Source organism: Tympanuchus pallidicinctus, unplaced genomic scaffold, assembly GCF_026119805.1.
Source record: "Tympanuchus pallidicinctus isolate F22 unplaced genomic scaffold, pur_lepc_1.0 scaffold122, whole genome shotgun sequence".
Taxonomy (NCBI): domain Eukaryota; kingdom Metazoa; phylum Chordata; class Aves; order Galliformes; family Phasianidae; genus Tympanuchus; species Tympanuchus pallidicinctus.
In genome coordinates, this window is record NW_026294640.1 from 35,750 (window position 1) to 56,218 (window position 20,469).

At 53.4% G+C, this 20,469-nt stretch overlaps 1 protein-coding gene across 2 annotated transcripts in view; it reads right to left on the reverse strand.

The window, feature by feature from the left end:
• Window positions 1–1,965: 1,965 nt before the first annotated feature.
• The window catches only part of OTUD7B (OTU deubiquitinase 7B), a 33,016-nt gene continuing 14,512 nt past the window's right edge, over window positions 1,966–20,469 (reverse strand). For both annotated transcript variants that reach the window (XM_052672704.1, XM_052672705.1), the window contains exons 3-12: window positions 17,845–18,015; window positions 16,902–17,117; window positions 11,041–11,142; window positions 10,012–10,139; window positions 8,005–8,117; window positions 7,492–7,619; window positions 6,739–6,888; window positions 6,318–6,432; window positions 5,260–5,344; window positions 1,966–4,467 (exon numbers count right to left, since the gene is read on the reverse strand). In XM_052672704.1, coding sequence (XP_052528664.1) covers window positions 3,178–4,467; window positions 5,260–5,344; window positions 6,318–6,432; window positions 6,739–6,888; window positions 7,492–7,619; window positions 8,005–8,117; window positions 10,012–10,139; window positions 11,041–11,142; window positions 16,902–17,117; window positions 17,845–18,015 — 2,498 coding nt within the window. In that variant the 3' untranslated portion in view covers window positions 1,966–3,177. The remainder of the gene's footprint in view (window positions 4,468–5,259; window positions 5,345–6,317; window positions 6,433–6,738; window positions 6,889–7,491; window positions 7,620–8,004; window positions 8,118–10,011; window positions 10,140–11,040; window positions 11,143–16,901; window positions 17,118–17,844; window positions 18,016–20,469) is intronic.

Genomic DNA, 20,469 nt, shown 5'->3' on the forward strand with positions numbered 1-20,469 from the left:
GCTCCGAGCATCCATCCAGCAGTGCCTGGGGAAAAGGCTCCCCTAAAAGGCCGAGATGGAGAGAAACGGCAGTGAATTCTCTTTGAGAGCGGCCTTTGGTACCCAGCAGAGGGAAATCTCAAATGAATGGGAGGAAAATCGGCTCAGACCCACAAGCCCAGAGCTGGGGAGGCTCAGCCCACGGCGCAGGAATGAGGCGGGCGTGAGGAAGAGCGTTTATTGTCAGTGAGGCCATGGAAGCAGAAGGAGTGGGTACAGCCCGATACAACGCGCCATCCAGTGCTGGTACAGCTTGTTTTGGGGGGGGGGTGAGGGGAGGGGGAGGGGGGAAGGTCACCAACCCCATAATTGCAATAGGAATTGAAAAAGAAAAGGGTTTTGTCCAGATCTGCGGAGTTCATTCAGGTCACCTCTTGTGCCGCAGCCTCCCACCCAGCCACGGACGCGTGGGGCCGAACTGGGGCTCAGCCTGCAGGCGGGACAAAGCGGGGGGCAGCCGGCACTCCTCCCACCACCCCAAGAAGGGCACTTGAAGCCCTGGGCATCGCGGCGGCCGCCCCGTCCCCATCCCAGGAAGCAGCTTGGTGCTTTCCCCCAGGAGAGGCGCGTTGGAGATGGGCTGCTCGCCCTTCAGCCCCGCTCATAAAGACGGGCGCCTGAGCTGGGCTGCAGCGCCGGCCCTGGGAAGGAAGTGGTGGATGGTGAAGATCTTTGCAGTAAATAGGATTTGTATTGAGGGATCCCTTTGAAACAAAACGAAATTGCTGTTCCACCATAAAGGAAACAAAAAGGACCTGAAAAAATCCCGAAGAAATGCGGCCATGGCCCTCGGGTGGAGCTGTGAGGGCCGGCGATGCTTAGGGCCCCCGCTTTGTAGAAAAAAATACCCTTCCACTCACTTCATCGGAAACCTCATTTTGCCTAAAGCTTTGTTTGTTTGTTTGCTTTTCCTCCCCAATTTTGTGTGTAAAAAAGCTACAAACCCCACCACCCACAGCACGGAGGGCAGAGCAGGCAGGGAAGCTGCTGCCCCACGCGCTGCTGCGCCTGCAAAAACCCCACAATGGGAAACTGCACCCACGGCCCAGCAGGGGGGTCGCAGCCCTCAGAGCCCCTTTCTCCTCTCCCCCAGGAACGCTGCGGGGACGCAGCTCTCCTCCAAAAGCCCTTTTCTCCCCCAAAACCCTCAGGAGGAGAAGCAGCGGCAGCAGCTCCCCGTGGGGTAGGAGATGGTTTTCTGTTGGGAGCCGCACCAGCACCTCCCGCAGCCATGGGGTCGGTTTGTTTCCTCCATAAGCCGACGTGGCTGCACGCGTCCATCCAACCGCTGCTCTCCTACGCTTCTCCCCTCACAGCACTTTGCTATCAGCAAACACGGAGCGGCGCCGAACCCAGAGCTCGGGAGGCTCTGAAATGGAGACGTTTCCCCCCAAACCGTGGCCACGGGGCAGCAGCGGGATCTGCCTTCCCCCCTGTCCTGCACTGCCCACGGTTGGGGCAGGGAGCGCAGAGCTTCACGCTGCAATGAGAGCCCAGCAGCCCCCTGCACTGACCTGTGCCGTTCCCAGGGGCCGGGAGCTGAGCCCCCTGCATGAGACCCCGCTGTTACCTCCCACGGCTCACGGCCGCCCTGCACTCAGATCAGCAGCGGTAGGAAAAGCAAAACCAACTTCAGTGAGTGAAACCGGTGAAAGAACTCTGCTATTTACAGCCAGCTGAGCCCGGGGCGCCCTGCAGCACAGCAGCACGGTGCAGCCGGCCGCCTCCAGGGGGAAAGGCCCTAAATTCTGTGGGGTTTCAGACATGAAACGGGCAGAATCTGCTGTCAGAACCGAGAGCTGTAAGGCTGTGGGCGATGCTCCAGGTAAGCACACTTGCCCGGTTCTCCCCGCAGCAGCACGGGGAGGGATTGCATAGTTGGGTGCCTTCTGAGAAACAACAAGGGAATGTTGTAAAGCTTTTGAGTTATCGGCAGAACTCATCTTTTATTTCCACGTGGTAAAATGCTGAACCTCGCTCTATACAGGACTGGGCCGAGGATGGAGCCCGGCTTGGGATCCCTAATTACAAAAACAACAAAAAAAATATATCTGTGCAAACATCGCAGTGCTGAATCACAGCCCCCCCTGCGAGACGCGAACGCCGGCGACCGCAGGGCCGAGCGGGGAGCGCCGCGGCCGCGTGGCTGTGAGTGACGCAGTTACGGGTTCGCCTTCCTTACGCCTCGCTCTTTAGCCCTGTTATCAAAAATATCTTTCGTATTACTCAGCCTAAAGGTCAGTTACGTGGCTCAGCAAAATGGAGCCGAGTTAATTCTATTCAGCAGAACAGAGGTAGTATGGAAGTAGCTTGCTCAAGTAGAAAGTTATCGCGCGTATCCACGTGGGGCTGGAAGCTAAGGGCGGCGTTCCCTCCCGTGCTGCAGGGCTCTGTCCTCTCTCCTGCTCCACGCCGGAGGTTTTGTGGCGGGGGCACCGACCTTCTGTCATCTCTGTGCCGCCAACACAACGGCTCTGCTGCAGGAAAACTCAACACGGCTCAGCGCTGACACCACCCTCGGTCCCCCTCCCGCCCTCCTGAAGAGCTTAAAAACAGTATTTAAAAACCAGAGCCGAGCCCGCGGGGGGGGGGGGGGGGGGGGGAGGGCAAAGCCCCCGTGGTGCTGAAGGCGCTGAGACATCCGACGGGCTCGGTCCCACCGAAACAAAACGACAACATCCCGTTCCAACTACGTTTCTCTCGGTACCAGGAAAAGAAATAATAATAAAGTGTTAAAAACAAAAATAAAAATCTCTCCGTTGAAAGGTCTGCGACTCCCTTACTGGGATCGTGGGGCGTTCCGCTCCGTTCTGGGAAGCACTATTGGAGCGGGGCGGCGTCGGGGTCCAGCTGAAAGCTTTGGTCTGGGATACGGATCGCCGGACCCCCCTTCCGCCCCCAGCTCCCACCTGAGCTCGCCCCTGCGCCGACCCCATCCAGGCAGGATGAGCCCCTCTGCCCGAGTCTCTGCAGGGAGGCACCGCTCCTCCCAGCCCCTCGCCCGGATCTCCTCCGCAGCGCAGAGCTGAACGCCGCTGTCAGCCCACTCCCTCCTTCCAGCCAGCGAGAGGAGCAGTGCGGGGACAAACCACACATTATTGCATTCCTCGCGTGCTGCAGGTCCGGCCCTGGCAGCGCTCAGAACCTGTGCACCAGCGCCTCGCGCTCTTTACGTTTCAGCTCCTCTTTGTAACAGCAGGAGCAGAAATTCCCGGTTTCTGGGTGCCCGTAAAAGCTGCAGTTTGGCTGCTTGCATTTGGTCTGCTGAACGCCATAAAGAACCCTGCCTCTCGTCTTGTCCACGGGTGCTCCCTTCTGCGGGCCGTCCTGCTCCACGTACTCCCGGTAACCGTTGCTGTGCTGGGGGGGAACGCAGGCAGGGGCCTCGCACTCCGTGGGGAAGCTGGGCTGAACGTCCGTGTCCGCGGGGGAGAACCTCCCCCCGTGGGAAGGCTGCGGCCGCGCCTGGGCGCAGTGCCGGGGCAGGGTGGCGTAGGGGGGGAGGCCGCTGCAGGAGCCCCCCGCCACCTGCCGCCGACCCTCGTGGAAGCTGGGGGGGTGCGAGCCCTCTGCACCGCCGCCGACCACGGAGGGCCTGGGGAAGGTGAAGACGCCTGAGTAGCTGGAGGGAAACGCGGCCATTTTAGCGCCGATGGCCAAATCCGGGCTGTGGATGGTGTAGGCCGGGGGGGGCTGGGGGTACACGGGGCCGTGCAGGGCTTCCTCGCCCCTCGCCTCCACCTCCAGCTTCTTGGCAGGGGCGGCGCTCCCCAGCGCCTTCTTCTCCGCCTCCTTTTGCTTCTGCTCGGCCAGGAAGCGCTCCTCAGCATCCAGGAGGTACTGCTGGATCATCTCCTCCTGGTACTGGTGCCGGTGGCCGGTCTTGAGGTGGCCGGCGAAGATGAACTTGCGCTCGCCCTGCATGGCAGCGCGCAGGATGCTGAGGCTCAGCCGCACGTCGTTGCTGTACTTGTAGGGGTCCGAGGGCTTCTCGGAGGCTGCTTTACCCACGCAGCTTTTCTCCCCAGGAACCGAAAGGTCTCCCTGGGAGGATTCCTCCTTGCTGCCTTTCCTCGTCTTCAAGGATCCCTTTTTCTTCTTCTCCAGGGTGTCCCCCTGCCCGTTGCTCACACCTCCCTTGACAGTTTTGCTGTGCATCAACCCACCCATGTTCTTTTTTAGCTTACTTCCCAAAGTCTTGCCAAAGCTGCCCAGCTTATTGGCAACCGAGTCGGCCCGTTTCTTATCCTTTTCCTTGTCCTTTTCTCGGTCTTTCTTTGGTTTCTCTTTGTCCTTGCAGCCCCTGCTGCCCCCGTTGCTTGCTGAGCTGCTGCAGACCGACTCCTTGTCTGACTCTCCCGACTCCGCAGCTGAACGGGCATCGTCCCCTGCTGAGGCTGTGGGGGATTCCGGCTGGGCCAAAGGCGCCTGGGAGAAAGAAAACACATGGCAAGTCACTGAGCTGCTCAGACAAGATTTTTCAGGCTGAAGGTCAAGCAGAGACGCAGGCATGTGCTAGGAGAACGGAGGGGACGAGTGGCGGCTCTCAGCTCCGGAGCTACTGCGCATCAGAGATGCTGCAGCAAAGAGCGACCAAACGTCACCACTCGAGCTGTGCTGCAGTGACGCCTTAACAGCTTCAGGCAGATCAGAACGGCTGCGATCAGAACAGCTCACGAGGAAGCCCAGGGAATTTTTGCCAAAAGAGGAGACAGGAGGAAAAGAAGAAAAGCAAGAAACCTCCTCCACGCTCGGCAGCCTGGGGACATCCCCACCGCCGGGGCAGCTGCCGCATCACCACCGAGATGTTGGAAACAAATGGAAGTTTTCAGAACTCTATGAGCCAACGTAAGGTCCCAGGAAAGCTCCAGTCACACCGCGACCCTCAGGGCAGCTTCTGGCGGCTGTAAACCAACGCTCAGTGTTTGTCTTGGAACATTCAGCAGCCGCCGGCGCTGCCAAATGCACACAGCAGGATGCGTGCGCAGCGGGGTGCAGCGGGGCGGCCTCACGTTGGCGTGAAGGGTAAAAACAGGCTCGAAAAGCTCTGCAAAAAAAGCGTGCACCAAAACACGGGTGGATCATCCGCCCAGAGCAACGCAGCCGCAGCGCAGAACGGAGCGCAGAGCCTCACGTGAAGCCGGGGACGATTTCACCTCTGCGGCCCTGCAGAAGGGAAGCGTAAATAATTCAGCAAAGGAAACGCTCCTCATCTCTTACCTGCATGTCACAAGGCAACGTGATCCATTTCACATTCATGTAGCTGTGCAGCAAGTGCAGCTTTGCTTCCAACGAGAGCGTCACGCTGGAATGTAAAGCAGAAGAGTCACAGCCCGTTTCACTCTACGACAAAGGTTCTTTTTTCCACGTTAATTTGTCTGTTTTAATGCATTTTCATAGATCAGTTAGAAACAACCAAGACAACAGCAACACAAAAGCCAGCGTTTTTAGAAGTCTCCCAAACCTTTCAATTAAAGCCAAAATAAGTATGCGAGGAGACTTCTGAATGTCAGAACTGAGTTTTCTACGAGTTACAACCAACTTGGCCAGCAATCCTTACTTGCATGTGAGACAAGTAACAAGACAGCAGACGTCACAGATCTAATTAGAGCTCCTTTCAAAATGATTTTCCTCTTAAAAAATAAAAAAAATTTAAAAAGTAAAGATGTTTTCTCAACAATTTCCACTTGCAGATTTTTTCCCCACTAAAAACACAGGTATTTCTTATTGGCTCAGAATCCCTCCGAGGAGACATCTGTATCTCTTAAGCCTGCCCTGAGCCTGAATACTCTGACCTTGGAGGTTTCTACATTTCCTAACCCAAAGTCATATGACGGGCAAGTCATGCCCCAGCTCTCCCACCACGATGCCACTGCTGGTGATTTCTGGCTCACCAACAGGAAATTTGCTCCTCCTGAATGATGACAGGGCTTGCCCACAGCCTGAGCCCAAAATAGGCTGGGGCTGCCTGCAGGCCGTCCTCCGACTGCAGTGGAAGGTATTTGCCTTCTTAAACGGGGGGGCACAGGAATGGAAAAATACACCTTTCTCATGTCTGCAATACAGGCTACAGCAGCTGCTCCTCCTTTGCTTCTCAGGTACGATCTAAGCCTGATCTGCACCTCCACACAGCATTTGGAGCAATCAGCTCTTACCCTGGAGAGGGAAGCTGGCGAGATGTCATCGTCCCACCCAGAATATTCCAACAGAACCCCCCGTGTTTGTGAGCATAACCGAGGAAGGGCCGCACTGCGGCCACTCCGTGCCCCATCGCCAACCTGGCCAGCTTGACGTTGTCACCGTCATCCTTTCCCCACTGCCAGTCCTTCCCAGGATCCACTGCAAAGTGCACGGGGAGCAGCTTATGCTCAGAGTCTGTCAGGGGGATCACAGCTGCGCAAGGAAGAGAACAGAAAGGCCCTCAGCACCCGAGAGGACGGGATTTGGCACAGACACAGAGCCTGCCGCCTCCGTGCCGCGTCCCCTCGGTCCCCAGAACTGCAGCTGACACGGAGCTGCATCCACCTCCAGCACACAGCCCAGGTGAATCCAGCTCCCCTGCAGGCTCCCCGAGCCACGTTGCCGGCAGCCAGGCTGCGAGGGCTCACCAACAACAGCGCCAGCTCTGATGGCCTCTGCTGTCACCCAAAGCCCACGCAGCTCTGCGACCGCAACTCAGGGCGCTCGTTTATCACATACCTTGATCTTTCGTGGACTCCTTCTGCTCCATGGATACCAGGGCAGAGAAATGGGCTTGGTCGTATGCCAGTACCAACGGAGAGCGGTGGCATTTGTTGGCTGGAACTTCCAGGGGAAGGTAGATACCTCCAAAGGGAATAGGGGCAAAGGCTGGAAAGAAAGCAGGCTGATCAGTTTTCAAGACAGGTTAAAGAGGGAAGAGTTGTTTCTACTGAAAGTGCTACAGAACACTGTTTGTTTCACTTCAAGCTTTTACCTGTGATTTTCTGTCAACTTGAGGGACAAAAAACCCCCAAGGCAGACATTCATTTCACACCAGGAGAAAAACAGGTACCAAATGAATCTGTGTTTTCTATGAAAGCCCTTCTTCGCTCCTCCACAAAAGAAACAATTAAGTTTGCACCCAGAACGATGGTAATTGATTAATCTTCTCTGACAGGAAATTAACTCTGCCAGTGGAAAACACTGCATGCAGGGAACGGAATTTCCCTTCTGTACACCCACATGTGCAGGGGCAGAAGAGGTAGAAAAACATAATGAAAAGGCAACAGGACAGGCTGTGACGTCTGCACGCCTCACACCCTCCCCTGGAATCACCCACAGCAGCTACAGAAGCTCAGCCCCCCCTGTGCTCCGCTGTCAGATTGGAGATCCAGCATCACTGGGCACAAAGTGCCCAGGAACCACATGGAGCCAAGGGAAAACGCACGGAATGAGCGCATGCAGAAAAAGAACCAAGAGCGCCATTCCTACCTTCTCCCCCTGAGTCTCGCAGCATCGTGTCTGCCACCACCACGATGGGCCTTTTCAACACATGGGCAAGCACAAAAACGTGGAACTCCTCCAGGCTCTCATACACGGGTTCCTCGGAGCTTTCAACACTTTCAGAAACAAGAAATCAATCATTTTTCATCCCCCGCGCCTCCGCTCATTGCTTTTAATGACAGCAAGAGATTCTGACACTGTTTCGCTGCAGTTGCCCGTCAAGTTTCATTTTCTGATCTCAGATTTTAGACATAGATCAAAACCAATTCCTTTTCTAAGACAAGGGTTTGTTTCCAGGAAACACCATCGCGTTACTTGGCGCTTCTTGGAGCCCCAAACGGCGTTAGTTTGGGATGCCTGCAGCAATCAAGTGCCCTTGCAACACGGAGGGGCACAGAACGCTGCTCAAATCCTCGTTTTTTGTTTCTCACTCTCATTTTGGGGCCACGGAGATGATAAAAGATGGGAGATCGGCGTTCAGCTCTGTCCTGCTCCACCTACCCTCCGCAGCCGCCTCCGTTGGTGCCGTAGTGCACGCGAGGTTCGCTGGAGGCCAACTTGATCAGCTCATTCCACTCCTTCTGCCACTCCTCCTCGGTGTAAACCAGACCGGACTGAAAAAGGCAAAGAGGACAAAATCCTCAGACTAACTTTTTTTTTCCAGTTTCTGCAGTTTTGTACGCGCGGCCGCAGCGCCCCTCTTTGGGTTGATGTAAAAATCATCAATTCGTCATGCAAAAATGCACACGTTTCCCAAATCGATATTCTCACAGGGAGACAATCAGCCTCAAATGAAGACCTGGAGTGTTTGTGGGGTGGAAATCAACATTTTGATCCACAGAACGGGAGGAAAGCTTTGCTCTTACATTGATCCAGCATTGAAGGCAGTGGCACGGCAAGGAAAACCCACGTATGGCACAGCCTCACAGACCTGCAGTGCTCTGAAGACACTGTCCATCCACAGCAGCACACGTACAGAACACGCTGCCCCTCCTACAGCCATCCTAATCCTAAAAGGCTGCAGTAAGAATTCGGTCTGGGGACCACAGCTCTTCTACCACAGCAGCTTTTCACAGAGCTTCCAACACAACCAGGAGTTGAAAAGTATCAGACACCACACGAACCCTGAGCAAAATGGGAAACGACCTAAAATGGACCAAGCAAAAAGCTACGCTGGAGCCTGCTGTGTTCGAGGTCCTAAGGAAAAGCACCAAGAAACGCCCCAGCAAGTGCAGCAGCCCTCCTCTCCTCCTGCTTTCCTGGGCTCCAAAAATCAGAGCTCCAGCCTCCAAACACAACATCCTAAACCTTCTGAGCCGCCAAGGAAACCTTCACACCACGAACCAGAAGTAACTGACAGTTCAGCCAGCTCCGTTTGCTCAGTGAAGTATTAATAAGTTTCTCTGCTCCTGGTTAAGCTTTTGCTATGAATTCTTCCATCACCCATCTAAAGCAAAACAAAGGAGAACGTTCCACTCAGAGTGAGCTGCGTAAGTCAGAGCGCTTTCCATCGCTGGGCTGCATCTTCTGGAGCTGCTCTGGAAGGGACGAGCCCAGCAGTGCCTGCAGCACTGATCATAGAACCACAAGGTTGGAAACGACCTGCAAGATCATTTAGTCCAACCGTCTCCTCATCACCACTGATGGAACCAGGGCTGCTCCACCCTGCACGCACCTCCTCTGCCCGCTGCTGTCCCCAGATGCTTCTGCTGGGGATGTTACAAGGGAATGGCACCACCAAGGACCTGCAGCATCAACATTCTCAAGTAAGATCTACAAGTGACAGGACTCTGTTGTTAGCGAGCTCTGAAGATAGCCTTGAGCATGCAGATTAAAGATGCCCAGAAGCATGCTTTCAATAGCAGTAAAACCTCCACTATTTATTACCACTCTGTTTCAAACAGTGAAATACACTTTTTTTTTAATCAAACCGTCAAGATATTAATCTTTGTGCCCTTCCAAAAACAAAAAGGAAGCTGGGAAGTAAACAACATCCTTCAGTGTCAGGTGGAAACCAAAGTTTACCCTGCTCACAAAAAAACAAGAGCGCCATTTGAGGACATGTGGTAACTTTCCACCCTGACAAAGGCAGGTCCCTGCTTTTGGGGTGGGGGCTGAGCACGTCACAGCTTTGAAGTCTTCAGTGTGGCAACTTCATGATTTCCTTTTTGGCTTCAGCTGCGGTGCATCTTTCTGACCCCCTCCCACAGGAGCACTTCTTACGCATCGCATCCTGCTGCCAGGCAGCCCAGCAAGGCTGCATCTTCAGCCTGTGGCGATGTTTGTTTTCCATAACATGGCTCTAATAAAGGAATTTTCCTACTCTGTAACACAGAGAATTTCACCCAAGTTTCACAGCCAGAGTTTATGTTGAAGGATATTTCTCATCTTGGCGCTAGCTGCGGACTTGCCTAAAACTGAAGACATTTGTTTTTCCTCCCAAACTTATGGGACGTCTGATCAGGATTTTGCACTCTGCTCCCAGGCTACATTCAGTCTGGTTCCTACCTCCTTGTTCTGCTGTGTCTGCTGCCAACGCCAGCGCCGCTTCAGGGCTTCCCTTTCCACACCTTTATCCATTAAGGCATAAAGGGATTTGCGAAGCACGAGATCTCTATCGTGGAAACCCCACATACCTGCATGGAGGGAAGGAAAAACACTGGGGGATTAGCAAGAACTGGCACTTCTCCACCCTCTGCTACATAATCAGTGTAAGCTTAAGTCCTACAGCGTGCCACAAAGCAGGGCAAGTGGTACAATGGGAAACGAAGGCAGAGCGATGCAAGTTGAGCAGGGCCAACCCAAACAACTGACTCCACAAACTCCCTGCTCAAAGCCCACATCCCGTCCACGGCCTGCTTTCAGACAGCCACGTAAGAAGCTGTAAGGACTCCAGCTACAAGGACTCTCCCCCAAACCCGTGAGCACATGGTGCCTTCCACCAGCGCTAGGCTGCTCCGTCGAGGGAAAATGCAGACCAGGTGAAATGAGACTGTGGCTTCGCTGCGTCTGAACAGAGCCAGCCCACAAAGGAAATACACAAGGCCACTCATTTCGAAGTCTGGAAACCTCAAAAATTTGTCACGAGGTGAACTCACAGGAGCAAAACTGGGCTCTTGGAACTGCTCTGCTCAGCCACCTCCGGAGAACTGGGCGGCTCTGTTATTTCACATTTCCTTCAGAAACACGGGGAAACTTGCCAAAGGGAAGAGGCGAGGCCCAGCCCAGCGAGAACAGATTTAGAAGTACACAAGCACTTGGCAGCTCGCTTCCCTCGGCTCCAGCTCTCCTCGCCAGCCCTGCACATCCACTGCTGCCTGCCTGGGGCGAGCGGCCAGACCGCGGCATCCCACAGGGACAGATGGGCACGCGGTGCTGCTCGTCCCGGAGGCAGACAGGGTGCCTGGGCTCTCCTTCCACCTCCAGCAGCAGCAGCTGTTTGAGCTGACAGCAGAAAGCGGCTGGGGTGAAGAGGGGAGGCTGCTGGAGGGGATCACTGAGCTGCTTGCCCAGCCATGCGCTCGGTGAAGCTCTTACCCAGGGACGCAGCATGGAGCAGGCAGTTCCCATCACCCGTGGTGGCCAGGGGAAGCAGCCTCTGGCAGCTGGGATCCACGTTCGCCCACCAGTTCAGACGACCTGGGGAATATTTGAGAGCATGAAAACCAGGCACACAGCTGGACACAGAACCAAAAAAATAAGGGAGATGAGGGCTGCAGCCGGCTTAATCTGCAATGGGAGCACCAACAGAAATGAGCTGCACATCCATCCTGCAGCTGCAAGAGGAAAGGAGCGAAGAAGATGCAATAAAAGGACAGGCTGGAATTACAACATCATCACGGTGACCTGGGGAGAAGGCCAGGCTGCAAGAACAGGCAGGACACGGGAAATAATGACTTCAGGTCAAATAAATCAGAGCTAAAGCTGGAAGCAGGAGCCAGCCCAGCTAGGATTTAACCCGGACCAGCGTTCTCCTCCTGCCCATTTTTCTCTCTGCTTGTTTCACAACTCCAGCCAACCATCAGGCCGAAAGCACGTCCAAAGCACCAGCCACAAAGGTGCCAACAGCTCTTCTGGTTTCCCCAGTTAATAACCAGAGTGCTCTCAGTTGCTTCTAGGAAGCAGAACTCAACGCATCTCGTGTGGGTAGCTCTCAGAACTTTTGCTGCTGAGCCAAGCAGCTTTACCAATGAAAATGTAAACTGACAGTGCTTAAAAATAGCAGCTTTTGGGTAATATAAGGCACGTGAATGACTACAAGTTAAGAGAGAGGGTTTTCAGCTCATCTAAAAATAGAAGCTAGGAAAAATTAACACACCGCAGTTCAGCTGAAGGCTGGAAGTTAAACATCGATCAGGGGAAGGAAGCCGTGTTACGACTCCAGCTCACAACTGCTCACCACTGCACCGCGGCCCCCGGAGGAGGCTGGGACTTCTGGCAGCAGATCCTGCACCTGCAACAAGCACTTGGGAGGGGACGTTCTGTTCAGGGGGCAAAAGCGTTGCACGCACTTGAACTGCTCTTCCAGCACAGCTTCCTTTTCCCTGCACTTCCAGCGAACATCCCTGCTCCCGAGCACGGCCCCTGGCTCCACAAGCAGCACGTGACTGCTTGAAACTGTTTGCATGACCTCAGTGAGAGCAGACGCAGGAGAGCTCAGTTCAGAAAAGCACTTTTAAACACCGCTGGGAGATAAACACAGGAAAAGCATAACAGGCAGAGCTCGCTGGGATGCGATGCTGCCGATTGCTTTTCTCAGCATGGGGAAAGGAACCTGCTGGAGCTGCGGAGACAATAGCTGTGCTTGGAACAGGGGCTGATCTGCACTCGATATTGCTTCTGGCACGGCGACGTCGCAAACCTTCGCCAAATGGAGCGGAGCCAGAAGAGCAGAGCGAGAAGCAAAACGGCATCTAACAAAAGCTGAACAAAATCAGAACGCTACCGCACTCAGCACTCAGATCTTTATTGCCTTCGTGTGTTTCCCTGGGAACGTTGCTGCTCCGTGCCTGGAAGCAGCCACTGGGTTTGTGAGATTTGTCTTCCCAGCGTTTGCTGCACCTCTGCTCAGCACTCCGGAGTTGTGCAGACTCCCAGAGAGCACAGCCAGGCCCAGACACACACACACACCTTCAGCAGGCTTTTCTCTTTGCGGCACGCAGTCACGACGTGCTGCACATCCACGGCGAGGCACGCAGAGTAATTTGTCCAGACTTCCACACGCTCTGAGTTATGCAAGAGAGGTCGTCGCAGCTTCACTCCCTCCGAAGGAGCCGCATTCCCCAAACTTTCTCAATATTTTGCTTGTGGCAAGGCAGTAAAGGGCCAAGAGGCCCCCTACAAGTATTTAAAACAACATCTTTCTCCCCGCACAGTTATTAGCAGCAACTCCTGGAAGCTCTGCATGCCAGCAGAAGGGAAAAATAATTGGATTCAGGAGCACAATGGATCTTCCTGCCATCAGCACTTCAGCAACAGTGAGAGAAACGTGCGTGTGACTGGCAGGACAAACTGACACGCGCACCAAAAGCTTCGCTGTTGCTGGCTCACTGCTGGCTCATCACAGCATTTCGGGCTCCTGGCTACCTCTCACTTCTTCTTGTGCTTTTCAGCTTGTTTCTCTCCCTGCTGGCTGGCAGAAAAAGCTCCATTATGAGCTGATGCTGCTCCAAAACCTAAGAGGTCAGCGACAGCTCTTTTGCACAGCTGAAGCAGTCCACAGCGCCAGGGGCTTCCCTTTGCAGCAGCCACCAGCAGCACCACTCTTACGGACCCAGTTCCACCACGCAGCTGCTTTCAGGATGTTTTTCTGCACGGCAAAAGCATTTGTTTGTTCCAAAAGAGCTCAGGAACCTGCGTCCAAACTCACACATTTTGTGAAACGCAGCTTTCCTCTAACAGGAGCCTCTAAATAGGTCACACAAATAGGAAGGAATGAAGACAGCGCTGCTCCTCGCCCAAAGCCCAGCAGTGACTCACTGAAATCAAATGGCTTCCCTGAGGCTACCAGGGACTCCGTGCGGAATGAGGGCCGCCCTCCCAGCGTTCCTGGGGATGATTTGTTCTCTGGCTCCTCAGGCTGACGCGATCCAGCGCTAACACCCACCTCTGTGCTTGAGCAGTTGCTGCAGAACACATTTTTCTCCCCTTGCTGAATCACCGGGTGGAGAAGGAGTGGGATCACCTCCTGGAACTGGGTTATCAGAGACCAAAAAAGGAGAAAGCAGCAAGAAAATGTGGCAAGCTCATTGATCCTATCTAAAACCAGATAATTTGTCTGCAGGCTCCTTCGTCCAGTTCAGAGCCCATCTCTTTGACAAAAGCTTGCAGAAAACTCTCCCATTTCAGGATCTGGCAACAAGAGCTCATAGCGATGCACTCACACACCTGTAGCTTTCTCCCTGACCAGAACGTATCTTCCACCATCATGAAGGCCAAGAACCAGAGATCTACCACACGTCACAGCTAACCCTGCTGCCGTTTCCACCTGCAGGAATGCTGCAGACCATGGCAGCACCAGCTCTAAGGCTGGCTGTTGGGCAACGCTTCCCCCAGAGCCGAGGCTCAGATTCCCATTCTCAGTGCTGAGGGTGACAGCAGAGGGGCCAAAGGAATCCCAGCCACGAGGTTCTGCACGAGCACTGGCCCAGCAGGAGCCTCACGTGTTGGTGATGCAGCAAGGTGGGCCCAGGCGTGAGCTCACCTCTCTCGTCCTGGTGAGGGGCCTGGAGCATCTCTGCTATGAGGAAAGGCTGAGCGAACTGGGTCTGTTCAGCACTGAGAAAAGAAGACTGAGAGGGGATCTGATCCAGGTCTATCAGTATCTGAGGTGTGGGGGGCAGAATGGCGAGGCCGGACTCTTTTCAGTGGGGAGTGGAGACAGGATGAGGGGAAACGGCCGGAAACTGCAGCATAGGAAGTTGTGCAGCAATGTGCGAAGGAACGGCTGTGCAGTGAGGTGATGAGCACTGGAACAGGCTGCCCAGGGAGGTGATGAGCACTGGAACAGGCTGCAGGGAGGTGGTGGAGTCTCCTGCTCTGGAGATGTTCAAGACCTGCCTGGATGCCGACCTGTGCGACTGCTGTAGGAATGGCTTTGGCAGGGGGTTGGACTGCATGAGCTCTGCAGCTCCCTTCCAACCCCTCCAATTCTGTGATGCTGTGATTCTCTTGAGAAAAATCAGTGCGGCCAATGACTGACAGGCTCAAATATCTGCAGAAGCTTTGCAGGTCAGATGCCAGTGCGTAAGAGCGGGGAGTACGTGCGCACACGTGCCTCTGGTCAGGCACGAGCTGAAGCCAGCTGAAAAGCTTCAGGAGCCGGGTGATGCATGGTTGAGGCAGGGACGGAAGGGTGCAGGTTTCTTTGATTGCCTGCTTTGAGACGCGGGATGCTTACGCTCCAGGAACAAGGAACTTGTTCACCAGTCCAACAGCAAGGCGAGCGTTGAGGGAAGAGAGGCTGAATCCTTAACTCAGCAGTTTTTAAACAGTCCACCTACAGACGCTTACTGCAGCGCCAGCCTGGAGAAAGAAGCAGAAGTTTCCTTGCCAACATGCTGGGGGGACTCTTGGAAAAGGGCTTGGCATCATTTCACTGACCTCGGAGCAAAGGCACAGCAATCAAGCCTAGGGTTTCTTTCCACTATTCCTGACTTTACAGATGGCCTCAGGCAAGGCGCTGCCCGCTGCTGCTCTGCGTGCAGAACAAGAAAAGCACCCTGCATCTGCAGAACACAGGACAAGGCCTAAGCCATTTAGGCCTGCAACAAAGAACGTCAAGGTTGCAGCAAGGGCCAAATTCGCAGCTCCACCAAGGCCTTTCCAGAGCTCTGAGCATATTAAAAGCTTTCCAAGAGGATGTCATTACAATTTACAGCCACTTTAAGCACGCTTACTCTGCCACAGTGGTGTAAAGGGATCCCTGGATAGAATGAGAAGAGCATCTTAACATTTATTGGTCTGTAAAATATTTGCTTAATTCTCTAAGGACAGCACACACTCAATTAAGAAGGGATATCAGCGTAGATCACAGCACCGTGCTCAACACCCTGCTTCAAATCACGCTTGGAGCGTCCCATATACACAGTGCAGCCCTTTATTAAAGATAAACACCCATTTATGACAAACCCACACCTCTAATGCAGGTTCATTTTGCCCTCAAAGGGCGCTTTGTAAAAGTCAATTACTGAGCATTACCTCTGGGAAGCACCCCAGCTCTCCCATGGAGGAGCACAGCCGAGGGGCTGACACAGCTCCCCCTGAGGGTGGGCTGCCTGCTCTGCCAACAGCTCACTCCTCTTCCACCAAGGTCACAGAGGGACCTGCTGGATGCGTTATGTGTACACTGAAGGGATTCACAGCGGTCACAGTTTTAGGGAACCGTGCTGAAAACTAGATCTAAACGTCCCATAGTTGTTGGGCAGAGTTTGTGCCAAAAATGCAGCAATCCAATACCCAGCCTGAACTCTGCTGAGATGCAGATAAGTGTGCTTCAATTTGCACCAGCTTCACCACGCACAAACAGCAACGCTGCCGTAACAAGATCGCTGCGATCAAGTGTTCATTTCCAAAACATGAGAATATTTATTACAGGAACACCTGAGCAGGACAGGGCTAAAATTTGAGATTAAGAATCTACGTTCTCTCTGAAGGAATAGGAGTTCTGTAGGTATGTGCACTGCGACAGAAGATGTAAAGGCATCTGAGCTCCTGCCCGGTGCCGCCCCCCTGCCCCAGCCATGCACCACCCTGTAACAGGGACGAGGCTCCTCCCTGCCAGCACGGAGGTCCCATTCATTCACCAGCCCAATCTTATTTACAGATCACCTAGCAACTATTCAGGAGGAAAACAGCACGTTGGAAAACAAATCCGTCCACGCTCACGAGGTGGTTCCTCTCCAGGCACACACAAAGCCAGCAGACGGGTTTTCCTGCACTGAATTAGCAAGCACATAAAACGCATCATCCACCTAAAACATTTGTAATCACTTCTAATATCTGGCCAGATGATTCGCTGCTCTTTGCATTATGCAGTCATTTCTTTCCCCCCCCCTCTCGTAGTAGGGCTGATGGGACAGCACGGGGCATGGGGAGGCTTAGGTGGTGAGATAATGCAACTTGGTGTTTTTTTCAGTATTACCATTCATGAGCGATGACAACACACACAATTTGCATTCTGTGTCTGCAGGCAAAGTGAAGCAGAATCTTGCTCAACCCTTGCACCACGCGACAAAAAGGGACGAAACAAAATCTATCACAGATACACATCCCTGCTCTCCGTTCTTTGCAGCCCGCGGCACACATGCCAGCATGTTCCAGTCGGCGCCGCTGCGAACTGCCACCACCGTGCAGCACTGGCATGGAAAAGAAATAATTTGGGAGCGTAAATTGCTTACCAGCCTGCTCCAGTGCCACCAGCATCGACTGCTCGATGAGGTCTCGCTCGATGAAGCTGCGGAACTCCTCTGTGTACACCGTGAGGTCGGGCAGCTGGAAGGTGGAGATGGGCATCTCCAGCAGGTGCTCACTGCTGCCGTTGCTGGAGACGTGGGAGCGGGCCAGGGAGACAATGGTGGAGCTGGCGTGGGAAATGCCTCGAGACAGGCGCTTTTCTGGCAGGGAAGGAAAAGGAAACAGCGCTCGAATGGTGCAGAAGCAGCAAACCTCACCAAAGCCATTACTAAAATCGCTGCCTTCAGTTTGCGCTTTTTGGAAAGCTGAATTGCTCCAACACACCTCCAACTCAGAAACAGGGAAGCCATCCTGCCCTGTACTCGGCGCTGCTGAGGCCTCACCTCCAGTTCTGTGTTCAGGTTTGGGCACCTCAGTACAGAAAGGACACAGAGGTGCTGCAGCAGGGCCAGAGAAGGGCAGCAAGGCTTGGGGAAGAGCTTGGAGAACGTGCCCTATGAGGAGAGACTGAAGGAGCTGGGGCTGTTTGGGCAGGGGAAGAGGAGACTCAAGGGAGACCTTATTGTTCCCTGCCCATCTTTGACAGGTGATTGCAGCACAGCGGGGCTCTCGTGACAGGACAAGGGGAAATGGCCTCAAGTTGCACCAGGGTAAGTTTAGATCAGATATCAGGAAAGACTTCTATACAGAAAAGGTCGTTAAGCACTTGAATAGGCTCCCCAGGGAGGTGGTTGAGTCACCATCCCTGGATGTGTCTAAAAGCCTTCGGATGTGCTGCTCAGGGACCCGATTTAGCAGAGGGTTGTTAGAGTTAGGGTAGTACGGTTGGGCTGCGGAGGGACTTGATGATCTTTAAGGTCTTTTTATGATGTTTTTCCAACCTGAGCAGTTCTACGATCCTCCGACTGCTCCACTGACGGCTCTTACCCTGCACAATGTCATCCTGCCGCTGCAGCGGTGGTCGCCCGGGCCGGGCTGCCTCCTTCTCTGGGGGTTTGTAGCTGCGGCCCTCGTTGAAGGAGTGTGGCAAATTCCCTGCGTGCACCTGCCGTAGCTGCTCGAAGTCACTCAGTGCTGCACTCAGATCCCAGTTTTTACCTGGATTAGAAGGCAATCGAAAGCGGTCACCATCATACGAGAGAAATGTCAAGTCAGCTCCCACGACACCCACCTGGAAAGTAACGCTGGGCCATCTGCCCACGACATTTGGAGCTACGTTCCTGCCCAGGATTTGGATTCAAAGAAACGTTCCCATGAAATGAAGCGCCCAGCACATCAGGCTTGCTGCCCTCGCACGCTCCTAAGCATGCAGCAGACAGGCACAGGGCTGAGAGGGAGCTGCTGCTCCTGCTTGCTGCAGATGCACAACCTCCCCAAAGCTCCCAAAACCAGAACTGCATTTCTGGCTGTAAAACGAAGGGCAGGGTCACCATAACAGCACACACAGAGCGTGGGACTGAAGACAAACAAACAGCATTTTGCCCTTCGGAAAGGGAAATGGAAGGTCAGGCTGTGTTACGTCCACCAGCATGTAGGCAAGCCAAGCGCTTCAGGTCAGAGCCAGAGCTTTGTTTTCTAAGCCTCCCCAGTGCTGTGAAGATAATCCATCGTGATGCACACACCGCTTCTTTACTGACAAAGTTTAACAGCCTGCAGCTCTCATCCCTCACCTTACTGCACAACACTCCACTGAAAAACACAAAAACACCAACGGTGAAGCGGGACTCTTAAAGCTGCTGGTTTCTAACAACACTTTTTTCAGGCTCTGCGCGTGGTTTTTAAGAGGCTCGGCTCTTTCTGAGCTGACACCCAAAATATAAAAGCAAGGAAAACGCCAGCCTGCCTGGGCAGCAGCTCCATCACTTTCCAGCAGGCTGCAGCCATTACCAGCCAGATCAATTATTCATCAAAACAGATTTAACTAAGAGCTGGGGGAATCCTTAACGCAATTCCCCTTGCTGCTAACACGACCCAGCAGGCTGAAAGAGTACATGTTAATACACTGAAGTCCTCCAGTATGCAATAAATTGACCTTTTAGAAGCCACTGTCTTCCACAGGCTTTAATATATAGCAAAAAAGGAGTCCACCATATGGCTTCCATTAGAGAAAATAGTGATTTTTATGAACACTGTGAGTCTAAGCTCTTAAATTAGCAAGTTAGCAGACACCGTGGAAAGAAAGCCAACTTTATATATAGTAACTCCACTACAGGAAAGATGTATAAACTGCCAATTGGTTTACATGATAGCTTGTGGATAATACAAGAAGCATTATGTCTAATTCCCAAACGGAAATATGCTTTTCAAGTATTCAAATTCTTCTGAGAGATGTAATTTGCAGTGTTTAACGACTGACTCCAAGCGGAAAGTTATTTTAAGGTTCACCTTTTGAGGTTTTTTTTTCCTGTTTCACTCTTTGAATGAGCCAAGAAGAATCCAAGAATGAGAACGATCCACCTGATTACCATTGGAGCTGCTGGCTCATCATCACCTGCTGCAAGGCAAAAGCAACAGGAGGATGCTCTAACACTGACCCAGCACAGCTGTATCTACCAGCAGCTGCTTCAGAAATGAAAACCCTTCGGAGGGTCTGCATGCAGATGATGGAAAAGCTCTGCCTTCCCCCGTTTCCACTTGTGGAGATGTCAGCTCCACAGAGGCTGTGGGAAAAAACCCAGCGACTTGGCAACGTGGTATGAAAACGAGGTAAAACTGCTGCTGTCAAAATAAATCAACTCATGTGCCGGGGCGAGAGACACAAAAATTGGAGGAATACCTGCATTCACCTTTTCTGTCACAACCAGAAATACGGGTTTTGAAAGACAGCGTTCGAATCCCGACGTGAAACCAAGGAACCTACAACCAGAGCATCGACGCACCGGAAAACCCACAGCCCTCCAGACTTTTGCTCTTCGCCACGAGCGGGATGTGAGATGGCACGAGTGCTGCGAGCGAGAGGGACGCAGGTTGTCACAGTGAAGGGCGCCATGGGCTGCCACGATGGAGGGGGCTGCAGGCTGCCACGATGGAGGGGGCTGCAGGCCACGAGCCGCCCCCCAAACGCCCTGCCCTCAGCGCCTCCCCCATCTCACAGCCGTGCCTCACTTGAGCCTCTGGAAGAAGGAGGAACCAAGGTTCCTTCTGAAGCAAAGCCAAACTCGCACCATTACCTTTATTCCAAGGTTAAGAGGGTGATGATGCAGCTCAAGTATCGCAGCAAGCATGGTCTTGAATCATATAATTGCATTTCGGTTAAGTATGGACCAACTGCCAAGTGCAGCTTCCTCTGCTTCACATGCAGCGTTTCTGTCCTCCAGCATTTAGCACAGGCCAACATTTAGTCACCGTCCTCGTGTCAACACAAACCCAAAGGCACTGCTTGCAAGAAAGCTTACAGCCCAAAAATTCAGACCTGGCGGCCTCTCCTTGCCTCTGCCCATAGCTACAAGCAGAAGGTGAAAAACCAATTATCTACAGCCTTGAAACTAAACACGGTCATTAAGGAGCAAGTCGCCCATCTTCAGCAGTTTTTGAGAAAAATGTCAATGCTGT